Genomic DNA, 13,182 nt, shown 5'->3' with positions numbered 1-13,182 from the left:
AGATAAAAAGAGAATGAGGTTTTGGTTCTCCCAAGGTCTCCTAGACCAGAGCCTCCAGTTGCTTTAATCCGGAACTGCTTTTATCCACTAAAAGAGTTCTTTCTCAAACTATAGAAGGCTCATTCTACACTTTTAAAAAGTCTATAGTTTCAAGTGATCTCGATGCAACCAAGATCCTCTTGCCCTGCAGCATTAAAAAGTAAACGTTTAAGCATCGAGCCCACTGCCATAGCGGGTGCGGACCCAGTTTAGCCAATCACCGCGTCCCTGCTTGTCCAGCCCCGCCCTCTAGGAATTGACAACCGAGGAAACTTCCCCCTTTTCAAATCCTGTCAACCACCGCGGCCCTTGAAAAAAGCCAATAAGCAGAAAGCATGTGTAGTCGGGAGAGGGCAGGGGAGAGGTGGGTGAGACGTAACTTTTTTCTGTTACTCGCCTCGCACGCGTTTGCCAAAGATGATGCAATTAGAGCCGATACGCTTCTTTAAAAATAAGCAACGTTGTAAGCTCTTTTATGTCCCTATTTTAAGGCTTAGCTTGATGCCCCTACGACTGCATCACCCCCCGCAAGAAAAGATAGTATGGCCTTTAGGTGGGCGGGGAGGCGTGATGACGTCACCAGTCGACCAATGGGAAGAGACCTCGATGGAAATTTAAACTCTGCAACTGAAGCAAGGTGGAAAAAAAAAAGAAAAAAAGAAAAAACTGGGGAGGGTTTAGAATGAGGGTCGACATGGTGGAAGAAGGAGGTGTCACCGTCTGTGTGAGGGTGCGCCCGCTAATTAAAAGGTAACCTGCAGGTCGCGGGAAAGAGGTGCTAGCTGTGTGCTTTTTTTTAATTCTTTCCTCCTCTTTCCTACGGAGGAGATCCAAATCTGGTGAATGATCACTCAGAAGTCAGCCGCTTTGTGCCCCGCGATACTCACTCCCTGGTAATGAGCCCTTAATTCCTGGGAAGCCCCAGAAATGTTGTCCAGCGGTACTGAATGAAATGGAGGTCTAGAGTCACCGAGGGCCCGTATTGCATCTGAGCCTCCTGCAAGAGCCGGGTCTTGGACCGTTTTTGCTGCCCCACCCCGCTTGGATCTTTCTGCCTCTCTCCTGCCTGTGCACCTCTTTTTACCGTGCTACCATGGGGTGTCCTCATGAGACAGTCCTTTAACGACACACACAGATTTTAAAGCCTGTAAATTGCTCTTGCTGCTTTTTTTCCCTTTCTGTGGACCTGAGCTTTAGATCTAACTGCATTTTTACAGAGAGGCAAAATCCTATTGTGTCCGTTTGTATCGTATTTTTAATCCTATTGCTTTTATTTGTATCTTCCCATTGTGCATTTCTAGTTAAAGTAAGCTATTGATGGAGATGGCGTAGTTAGATTTTACAGTACACGGGAATGAGAAAAGGGCGACTCATATTATTAAGGGACTGGAGCTGTTCACCTGTAAGGAATGGTTGCTAAGTCTAGAACTATTTAACTTTAAAAGAAAGCAAGTTAGGGGAAACATGATGGAGATGCATAGAATTAAGCATGGTGTGCTGGAAGTGGAGATGGAGACATTTTTCTTTTCTCAGAATGCTAGAATCTGGGGTCACTCCATGAAACTGAATGGTGGGAGAGTCAAGACAGAGGAAGGGAAGGACTTCTTCATTCAACACATAATTAATCTATGGAATTCACTTCCAGAAGATATAATTATGGCCATCAGTTTGAAGGGCTTTAAAAGGGATGTGGGGTAAATTGGCAGTAGATTTCTCTATGCTATTTATTCACTGGGAAACATAAGATGTAGGGTAGTGTTGTTGTCATGAGTCACCTGTGGGCTTCCAGTGGATATCTGATGGACCACTGGGAGAATCCAGGGTTAGAGGAATAATGGGACAAGATCAGCATTATGCAGATCAGGTCAACATGTGCATAATCGGGTTGCCTCAAAAGGCAGTGGCAGCATCACAGAAGCAATCTCTGGTGGCAAAATTGTCCATTTCACACAATACATTTCTCTGTTGCTGAACTGGTTGAATGATCAGGACACCATGTTTTGTTCCTTAAGAGAAAATGAAGAGCTTGAAGAGAAGGTGCAGGTTTCATGGAAAAGTGAAGACTGTACTGTATCGCAAATAGATGGAACCAAGTCCTTCACCTTTGGTAAGTTCTTGATGCATACTGAGATGCTACATATACTGAGAGGATTCCACATGGGTATTCAGGGATAAGGGAAGGAAGGATTGAAAAGTTTTTAACCAGTGATAGAGCTTGTACTTCACATGCAGAAAATCCAGTGTTTGTGTTCTCTCGTGTTCTCTCTCTCTCCAAACTTGTTATAAGCTGGCTTTTAAAGATGTGAACTCTGTTATGGCATTCTTTTCTGCTGCTTTTCATTTTGGTTGTATTTACTGTGATTTTTTTCTGTGGTTTAGGGTGCAGTCCTGTGGAGATGAGTGCAAACCTCTAAACTTGGAGACTCATGCTCATCCAGTACAGAGCAGGAGGAGAAGCAGAGCTTGTCTTCACCTCCCTGCTCCTTCTGCCCTGTATTGTTGGCAGATTCCCATGTTTGGCCACGTTGCAATGGCATTTGACATCACAGAGGCTGGAGCAGTTTTAGGATACCTCATATACTCATGGCTCCAGTGTCCTTCTCTCATCAATTGCCCCCTTTAACTGCTTTCTGTGGTTGGTCTCCTGTCCCTGCGGAGCAGCTGGCGCTGTTCTTTCTGCGCTGCTTGTGCAGAGAAGTGGGTCAAGAATTCCAATTCCCAGGTCAGCATGCTGCCTCTGACCTTGGAGCTGGGACTCAAAATGATCCTGTGGCCCCTTAGGCCACATGTAGGCACAATAAGATCATTTTCTTACTTGAATTGGATTACTTTTAGTAGAAAAAGAAAATCAATTATAACTTAAACTAAAGATAAGCTTGCTTTACTTTACTTCAGAGATAGATAGAAAGTGAGCACATGACTAGGCTACTTCTCAGTTGCCAAAGAGCATATGATAGGCCAGTTTGGTGTCCAAACACTATGAAGTGAGTTCTTGCTTTTCTGCTGCTAGGGAGTGACCAACAGTCACCTTTGCACATCCTTTCAAACTGAACTTTATAACAGAAGGGATGAGTTTATAAAGTTTGTCTGCAAAAGTGTTTCTGTACCTTTTTCTTGCTCCCTCTGGTGATGTCATGCATACAAATTGGACCCCTCATCTTGCAACTACTGGGGTACAGCTCATACCAAAGGTAGTTTGGGTGATATAGCCTGATTTGTAGAACAGAAGAAGCCATGGCTCAGTGGCTGTCCATGTGCTCTGCATTTTGAGAGGTGCAGTGTGTTCCTTGCGGTATTCAGATGAACAGCTTCCAGGGGCCATTCTGGTCAAGACCTTGGACTCGGATTCCTTTGGAGAATAGCTGCTTATCAAAGATGACTGGACTAGAGGGACAATAACCTGCCTCCATAAATGGCAGCTTCACACGTGCAAGCTGCAATTCACTCTGAGTGGATGTGGTTAAAAGTGTGACTAACATCTCCACTTCTTGCTTTTTTAGCAAGCTTTCCCCCCACCTGGTAGCTAACTTTGGGATACTAGGAATTGTCATCCAGAAGCCTATCTCAAGGATACCAGGTTGGGGAAGTCTGGCTTATTCCATCTTTGATGTAAGCTCCAGTTAGCTGCAAGATATTCAGTGGTCAGGAATTCATATTGGTTGTGAGATTAAGTCTTTTTGTGTGAAAATGTGAACTAACCTCTTTTTAATAGTATAAAATCAAAGGGACTGATTTTGCTGGGCTCATCCCTCTTAGTTTCAAATGGATAATGACAAATCTTGAAAGAAAAACTCAGTTTCTGTGAGCTAAACTTTTCCCCATTCTCTTGAAGATCAAGTGTTTCATTCCAAGGATAGCACTGCAGAGGTCTACAAGGGTGTGGCTGCTCCAATTATAAAGTCTGCTGTTCAGGGATACAATGGTACAGTAAATATCAGTTTCATTCATTTAAACATCTATAAGCCACTTCCCATCTAAAAAAATGACCCTGAAGTGGTTAACATATCCCATCCTGATTTTGAATGTACCTAAACATTAAGATCAGGATCTGATGCCTTCTTCTGAATGCTGCTGTAAGGGAGGGTTGCAACATGGGAGAGGGTGGTCTTAGCATTAGCCCCTAGATTATGGAATAAACTCTCCACTGAGACCCATCTGGTGGCAATACTGACATATTTTCAGTGCCAAGTTAAGATGGCCCTCTATTCCAGGCATTTAATGAAATATCAGATGACATGTCAGTTGGTTTAGCAAGTTTCATTTTTTACCAAAACTGTTTAAGCTGTTTAAATGGTTTTGATTTTGAATATTGAAATCTGATGCTGTATTTTTATGGTATCTGTATTTTGTGCTCTCTTACTATATCTGTGTTTTGTAGCTTGTGAGAACGTGTGAATGCTCAGCATTTCAGCTACTGAGGGGTATAGAGATGAAGGACATTGTGTTGGCTATGACTGTAACAAATTGATTGAAGTGAAATTAATCATAATGTTAGTAACAATAGTGTAACAAGTTAATGGTGGGGGAAAGACAGGATAAACAATGTTTCATTAATGATTGCAAGTGCATGAGCACTGGTGCCTGATATATTGCAGGTGGAAGGTTGGTCCAAGGAGAAGGTGCAGTCCTCCCAGAGAGCCTATTGTTGGGGTGCTACTAGCTGGGAGGGATTTGGTAGGATGTGGAATGGACAAGAAGGCCTACCCTAACTATCATAATGAGCTAATATCAGTTAGTATGTATGAATTGTTCAGAATGAACCACTGTGCTTTCTTCCTCCTCAGGTACGATTTTCGCTTACGGGCAGACCGCATCCGGCAAAACGTACACTATGTTAGGTACACAAGATTGTCCTGGTATATTACCAATGGCAATCAATGATGTATTCAATACCATCTGCAAAGTAAGTCAGTCTAATGAATGCTCTCTTTCAGATAGCTTTGCAATACTAGTTTGCTAAGTAAGACTAGCTTTGCATCTGCTGTAGAACTTCCTGGTTTCACTTAAGAGGTTCTAGCTACCTTTTCTCCTAGAATGTAAGATTAGGAAGTCCTGGCTTTTGTTTTGCTTCTCTCACTTTTGTGGGCCAGTAGAGACTGGCACCATCTTGTATGGTGCCTGGAATGTATACCAATGGAACCAATGTATCCCAACCTTGGGTCCCCAGAGGTTGCTTTAAATCTCTCACCATTACTATCAGGCATGTTGGACTGGGATGATAGGAACTGTCGTACCACCAACTGGCGCATCGCTATTGGAGAAAGGCTGATGTTAACCATAAGGCAGGGTATGTAATGATGCCATCTTAAAATCATTTATCTCTCTTCAGTAATACTAATGCATTCACGCTGTTTGATTTTTAGATTCCAGACAGGGAATTTCTGCTCCGGATATCATATATGGAGATTCACAATGAGAGTATACAAGACCTACTGTGCAGTAACATTAGGAAAAAGAAGCCACTGGTTGTTCGCGAAGACATCAATGTAAGTAATATGAGTCTAGTAAAGCTCCTTAGTAGTGCGAAACAGCAGTCCTGGAAATTGAAGGGTAAAAATGCTGAATTTTTGACATAGTCATGCTTTTGTATTGGTAAAATCTCCTTGTTTTAAAACGGACATGGTGGTTCTTTGGGCTGGAATCCACTGAAGGCCTTCTGTTGACAGAACTCGTTCTGCCAGCAGAACAGGAGGAGGCAATTCCACACACCTGTCCTCAGTTGGGGCTAAATTATTGGAGAACCCTGGAACAGATTTTGGAAGGGCAGAAGACTGGGGATAGAAGTCCCTTCACATGAGCATATCCTTAAATTAAGGTTCCTTAGGAAGCAGTCCTGTGGCCCCTAGATACTGTCTGATGGCTTATAGGATACTGGGGATTTCCGCCTCCAAGGTCAGAGGCAGCATTCCAACCTCAGAAGGGGGAGTTGGAAATTCAACCCCCTTCTGTGCCTTTTTGGGAAGAAAATAGGCGGCATGAAAAAAGCTGTTGGCTGTTCCCTGAAGTGACCTCAGAAAGGGTGGAGAAGTTATTTTTGATGAGAAAGGAGAGTGAAGAGGCCAAGGTGCAAGATACATCTTGAGGCTTCTGCCTTCTTTCCCTCTGACGTGCAGTTTTGAGTTCTGAAAAGCAATGCTTGGAGGATGATGCTATGAAGATTGGATGGTCAGAAACCTTTAACCTCGGGGGTTTTGTTCATTGAGGGCACATTGATAACCTTAGTCCAACCCTCTTAGACAATTTAGTTTAACTTTTAATTACTTACTGGTAAGACATCATGCTCAGAATCAAACTTCAATATGAAATAAGTCTCTTACATTTTTTGTAGAGGACAATTTACGTTGAAGACTTAAGTGAAGAAGTGGTGACTTCTCCTGAGCAGGTTTTGAGCTGGCTACAGAAAGGCGAAAGTAAGGCCCATATTCCTGGTGTGGCATAACACATGCACAGCTTCTTAAGGATGTTAAGGTTCTAGGAGAACATCTGGTGGGAAATAAGAAGAATCAATTCAACTGTGCATTTTTTTTCTATACAGAAAATAGGCACTATGGTGAGACAAAAATGAATGAAAGAAGCAGCCGTTCTCATACAATTTTCAGAATGGTAAATAATCATGAATTTCATGGGGTTTGTTTACTGCATGGCTAAGCATCCTTTAACACTAATGTGCTAGAATCTGAATCTGTACATATACCAAATACGAAATGGTGGTTCACCGAGTTCTGTTGTGTTCTTGTACCAGGTGGCTGAACCCAGGCTGGGGGCATACAGATTAGGTCCAGTTAGTTTTTAGTAACTCTTTTAGGCCAAAGCAAAGAGTCTTACAGAGAAGAGATGAAAGGAGAACCCAACCTTCACCCTTGGTCTTTGAGGAGTAGCTTAGCACAAGGTTAGGCGCAAACCCTTGCATTAATCTCTTTCTTGGTTTTAATCTGTTTTGATAGATGTGATCTGCCTGGGAATTCTTCTTTGAATAGAAAGGCAGGAGGCAAATAAATTAAAATAAGCAAACAAATGGTCTTTTATGGCAAAATATAACTGGTTGCTGCTTACGCAGGTTAAGGGGCTTAGAGAAGGCAGAGCATGCCACAGGCTTCCTGAACACATGCTCATTTATGCTGTAGTAGACGGATCCTCCTTCCCCAAACTCTGGCATAATGGTTGGCCTTGCTGCCAGTCTGATCAGTGACAGTGGTGATCGAACTAGCTCATCCCTTTATTTGCTCTTTTGAAGATCATTGAAAGCAAAGAAAAGACAGATACTTCCAGCTCAAGCTATGAAGGAGCTGTAATGGTCTCTCACTTGGTGAGTTCTTTGAGAAATGGCACCTGGGTTGTAAGTAGGGGTTGGAAGGGCATTGGTTTAATATTATAAGTACCACAGAGCAGTACATGTTACAGATGAAAGAATTGCTCCTTTTAGAATCCATGCCAGTTTTGCAGGTTTTCAGTCATAAACTGGTTCTGTACAATTTCCTTATCTGTTACTTTAAAAAAAAAACCACACGCTTGCATTGCCATCTGCAATTCTCCCTAATGAGTGCCATTTCCCCCCCTCCACTGTCCCTAATACATGCCAATTTGGATGCAGTTTTTGGGTGGAGAAATGCTTTGCAAAATTCAGAGAAGTACACAGTCCAAAGGCTTGTCTATACTGATCCAAATAATTAGCCTAGGAAGTATAAATTAGGACAGTCTGCCAAAAATTGATGACCAAACTAAGTTCCTCCTGATCCTTCGTTTATGTGCATCCTGATTGAGCTTGTTCTCAGTCCTGCAGTTTAAACTCCTGGCCAAGGACTCCCTTACCCATAGTCTCTAGCAATCAAGAAGCACTCTGTTTCTCCATTTTTTGGATGCCTTTGTTCACATGAGGATGAACATTGCCTGCAAATCATTAGGAGGTTGGACAAGAGGTTGAATGATTGGGACCTAACAAAGTTTCTCTCAAATTTTCAGAACTTAGTAGATCTGGCGGGAAGTGAAAGAGCTAGCCAAACAGGTGCTGAAGGTATGTTGGTGCTGCTGCTGTCAGAAATCTCCCTGGAAGTCTGTTGTATCCCATTCTTTATTTCCTGGATCATAATTGGATGATTCTTCTCATACTGAGTTATTCCTCAAAAGTGCTCAGGATCATATGGATGGGATTGTCCCACTGTTTTCACAATGGGAGGAGGACTGAGCATGGTAAAGTTGATTTTGCTGTCCCAAGTTCCTTTGAGGGAGGTTCCTGATTTGAACTGGGGGGCAGTCAGGTGAGAATAGTCTCGCCGAATGTACCTTCTCTGGGTTGGGAGTATGCATGTACGGGGCCTAACTTTGTGGCCAATGAATAATAGGCCATTCTAGAGGGGCATGGGCAGAAGGTAGATTGGGATGTCCTGGTAGATCCCTGCCTGATTTGCAGCAAATTAGTCAAGAGTTTTCTGGCTCACAGAACAAGAAAATGCTTTGGGAGGATCCTAAACTAGGCTGTGGAAGGCAGTAATGCTGGGTGGTGGAATCAAGAATGGATTTTGTGTAAAAAGACTAAGCTCAGTTCTGCTGGTACAATTGACTGTTCTCAGAGCCCCCTTAATCCTTCATTCTAAGTGTAGGCATGTCTCTACTGACCATTCTGTGCACATGGTTTGGTTAGTAAATAGTAGATCCAAGGATTCTGATGTTTGCCTACCTTTAATCTAGATTATGTTCCTCCTGACTGAAAGTCACTTTTTTTTAGTGTAAATGTCCTGATCCATCATGCCACTGAAATATTGAAAACTAGCACTGGAACTTGGATGGCTTTCAAAGGGGCTGGAAAAATTCCTGGAGGATGTCTTAATGGCTATTAGTACAGAGAGAGAAAGAGAGAACATGGTCCAGCTGCAGTAGTATGGAATATCCCTGTAGCTCCTAGGACAGGAGCCAGTATGCTTATGTAGCATACAGGAAAGCACAAGTGGACGGGAATGGCGTACATGTTCTTCCCAAAAGTAGCTGGCTGGCCACAAGGAACAAAAGGCTGGACTGCACAGGCCTTTGGCTGGGATCCAGCATGATTGTTGGGTGGGTACTAGATTCAATCCCTGGCATTTTCAAATAGAACTAGGAAATCCTGCCTGAAAACCTGGAGAGCTGCTACCCGTGTCCGTCTCTGTACTACTGAGCATAGACACACCAGTGGGCTGGCTCTGACATAGAGTGGTTTCCTATGTGCCTTAAGTTAAAGCTGACCTTATGTTGCTGGACTCTAGCAAAGTGGAAAAAATGAGTTTGACAGGAGCTAAATGCTACATAAAATGGTTTTTTTTTTTTCATCCCTAGGGATTCGGCTTAAAGAAGGATGCAATATAAACCGCAGTCTTTTTATCTTGGGCCAGGTTATCAAGAAACTATGCGATGATCAGACTGGGTAAGGACATGACAGATTGGCTCTTGGACCAGTTCTGCTCATATTAGTAAATAAGGTTATATTTCTCCTTCTCCATCATTCTTCTTTACCAGAGGCTACATTAGCTACAGAGACAGCAAGCTAACACGAATTCTGCAGAATTCACTGGGTGGAAATGCGAAGACAGTTATCATCTGCACAGTTACTCCAGTGTCCCTAGAAGAAACTCTTAGTACTCTTCAGGTAAAACCAGAATGATCATCCTTTTTCCCCAGCAAAAGCTTCTTTGTGTGAATAGCATCAACCATACCAAGTGATAACATGAGTTTTTGGGGGACTGAATGTGATTACATAGAGGCAATACAGTTTATTCTGCTGCCTAGAAAATGGTAAGAATGTGGTCTACTTAAGGTTCTCGTACTGGCTTATCTTTTTCTTACCTGATCTTCTGTCATTTGGAGCAGTCTAGCCTGAGTAATTTTGTCAGGTGAGGGCTTACAAGCCATTGAGTGCATTCACACATCATGCTAACCCACCCTGGCAATAAGTAGGGTTTGGTAACTTGTGAACAGATCATGATAAGCCTGACAAATGATCAAGCTCACCATTGGTTTTGACCTCCCTCCCTCTCTGGGCTGTTCGAAGGGTATCCCAGGAAGACCACAGGAAAAATGGCTACAGTGCAGGGGGAATTCCTGCTGGCAATTTGCAAATGGTACCTTTTCTGAGGTTGTAGGCAAGTTAATTTCCCCTCTGGAACCATTTGACAGCTTCTAGTGATCCGTTTTTGCAAAAATGGGGTGTCAGCCCAAACACCCCACCTGTAACAAATCTTTGTTTTTGTGGGAAGCTCATGTCTTCAGGGTCCTGTTGCTTTTGCACTTGCTCCTGAGATTCTTACGTTTTGGGAACATTGAGAGCTAAGAAGGTAGAGTGCAACCTTGGACTTTCCCTTTGCAGCAGGTACTTCAGATTTTTTGGAATGAGGTCACATGTACCAAGGATGCCTTCAGATGCATATCTCAGGAATATGTGAAATAGGAGGCTTTCTGTTTACAATAATAGCTACTTTGACGGATATCAAGTTGGCTACTCGATTTTTAAAGTGGGATTTAGAAAGGGTTAAAATTCTTTTGGGACTGGAAACTATACAGGTGGATGGAATCTTTCTGCCTGTACAATTTTCAGCCAAGGGGGAGAGAATGAATTTTAAAGGAGAAAAATAGAAGTGAGGACTGAGCATGTTCAAAATGGGAGATGGATGGGGAAGAATACTTGAGCTCCTTCGAGCTTATAGTATACTGGAAGACAGCATGGCAGGCCTGACTGGCTGGCAGAAAATGTGAACTAGGTCAGTCTTCTTGCTTGCAAGTGAGGACTGCAACATTTGTTGTGAGTACCACTGACAGTTCCAGAAACACGTTCATCTTATTTCTTACCTTGTGGGGAGTAGAAGAAGAGATTTAATACAGGCTGATTTAATTCCAGCTTCTGCTAATGTAAAGACTTGCTATTATTGACTCCACTTTGGTCTAGTTTGCCAGTACAGCTAAGAAAATGAAAAATACTCCTAAAGTAAATGAAGTTCTTGATGATGAGGCCCTCCTGAAGAGGTACCGTACAGAAATAGAGGACTTGAAACGGCGCCTGGAAGAAGTAAGTCTCCTCTAGTTACAAGTCAATTTTGTTTACAAGAATTTTTCCAAGCATGTGAGGAATGAGATGCTCCTTCAAATTGTGTGAATTCAGGAATTCCTGTCCTAAACACTCTGAAACTAACACATTCTTTTTTGCTTGGCTGGCACCATTAGTGTACTACTAGATGGACTGAAGAATGTGGAAAACCTTCCAAATCTGTTGGTCTTTTACATTCTTCCCTCTTCTTGCCTAGACCAGAAAAGCTAGCCATGATTGATCCTTGTAGTGTGGTCCCCATTATAATTGAAACTGGCTGAATCTCCTTTATAAACCCCCCTATCTACACAGGTGTGTGTTCAAATCTGAATCTAAAGAATTGACCAAGAAGCCAGGCAAAGTTCTGAGGCATGGGGAGGGTGAACCCATGTCAAAAGATCCACAACACCAAATTCTTTATTTTTTTTTATTGTTTTGTCAGCAGTGGCTGGCTTAAAAAAAAGTTTTCCTCCCATTGCTTCCAATGAGAGAAGACCCAGCTACTCCCGCTATAGAGCTGATGTAGTTTTCCTCTTTGTAGGAAGAATGGGACAGCTACAAATCCAAAGTTTTCTCAGATTTGTAGCATACCTACTCTGCCCTCAGAAGGCCCCAAGGTTGGTACCTGGCATTGCCAGGAAGTTGGATAAGACCCCTGCAGCTTTAGATCTTAGACAATGCTTAATTCAACAAAAATTGATGTTCTAGAGCAGTCTTTCCCAATCTTGTGCCTTCCAGGCACATTTGGACTGCAATACCCAGAATTCCCAGTCAGTGGTCCTGCTATATGGGAATTCTCGGAGTTGTGGTTCAAATGCCTCTGAAGACCACCAAGTTGGGAAAGGCTGTTCTAGAGTGTCCTCCAAACCTTCAGAACAGATTTGGGGAGGAGGGATGCTCCAAGAAAGGGATGCCTCCTTCATCAGCAGTTGATTTCCGCAGCGAGAATGGCACCATTGAATGCAACCCCATGAAAGTGTGGACTTCGGCCACTGACACAGATGTGTTCATGTTTAGGTTTCATCACACTCTCATACAAAGGATCAGCTAGCACAGCTCCTGGAAGAAAAGAACTCCCTTCAAAAGCAGCAGCAGGAAAGGATAAGAGCGCTAACTGAGATGCTTGTGACAGCCTCTTCCTTCTCACGAGAACAAGAGCTAAACGTATGTTGCAAAATGTAAAATGTTTTAAAAACTCATTTTACCACATCTATTGTATCTGTGTTCTGAGTGAGCAACATTTTGTATTTTATTCTTTAAATTAGTTCTTTGAGGACTGCATAGGCTAGTTCAGTCATCCCCAAAATTCTTTGGGTTGCTGTCCCCTTTCCTCTTGAGCAACAACCCCAGTGCCCTCATACCTCTTTCTTTGTATTAGGCCAATTGCTCTACTGCAAATTTAAAACAACCAACCACTGCCCCCCTGGATATGTTCACCACCCTCAGAGGGACAATACTGCCTACTTTGAGAATCTCTGATCTAGTGAAATAACAATGAGAACTTGATGACAAACTGTAGAGTAGAATAGTTAAACCTAGCTTTGGTTAGAAATTATATTTTCTCCAGTGAAAACATTTCAGATCACCTGCAAATATCCCCCTGAGTTGAACTAGATATAAAATTATCTTGCTCCCTTCAGTTCTCTGACATGCGTTGACTTTGTTTGTCCATATTTTCATTTCAGGCTAGAAGGAAGAGGAGAGTTACCTGGGCTCCAGGGGCAAAAAGCCAGGATGGGTCAATGAGTTTCCTGGATGACTTTTCTGGTAGAGCCAAACATTTTAAAGCCTCTTTGTGGTCGTTAACAGAGATGGAAGAATGTGAGTTACATTTTAAAACAATATCCTGATGGAATGGGCAAGTTGTTGTATGGCGCGATTTTACAGACGAGACCAGAGACTGGTTGGAATTATCGAGAGGGATTTATTTTACCTGCCAGCAGGGACCATGCACTCGTGAGAGTGTGGTAGCAGGCAGAGGAGAGACATTTGATTTTTATACTCTTTTACACTTATGCTTGAATGACAGCGAACCATAGGGGAACAACAGAGAAACAATAGGGGAGAGCACATTTTGCACATTTATCATGCTAAAG

At 42.7% G+C, this 13,182-nt stretch overlaps 1 protein-coding gene across 1 annotated transcript in view; it reads left to right on the top strand.

Moving 5' to 3' along the window:
- The first annotated feature begins 733 nt into the window (after positions 1-733).
- CENPE (centromere protein E) overlaps positions 734-13,182 on the top strand; it is a 50,312-nt gene continuing 37,863 nt past the window's right edge. Inside the window, 14 exon segments of the mRNA XM_044428500.1 lie at positions 734-789; positions 2,052-2,146; positions 3,872-3,961; positions 4,824-4,942; positions 5,403-5,525; positions 6,368-6,449; positions 6,575-6,642; positions 7,274-7,345; positions 7,999-8,050; positions 9,346-9,433; positions 9,526-9,655; positions 10,949-11,089; positions 12,104-12,250; positions 12,772-12,907. Of these exon segments, the coding sequence (XP_044284435.1) occupies positions 734-789; positions 2,052-2,146; positions 3,872-3,961; positions 4,824-4,942; positions 5,403-5,525; positions 6,368-6,449; positions 6,575-6,642; positions 7,274-7,345; positions 7,999-8,050; positions 9,346-9,433; positions 9,526-9,655; positions 10,949-11,089; positions 12,104-12,250; positions 12,772-12,907 (1,399 nt within the window).

This window comes from Varanus komodoensis, unplaced genomic scaffold, assembly GCF_004798865.1.
Source record: "Varanus komodoensis strain SLA01 unplaced genomic scaffold, ASM479886v1 scaffold2, whole genome shotgun sequence".
Lineage (NCBI taxonomy): Eukaryota > Metazoa > Chordata > Lepidosauria > Squamata > Varanidae > Varanus > Varanus komodoensis.
This window is presented reverse-complemented; position numbering and strand designations above follow the sequence as displayed.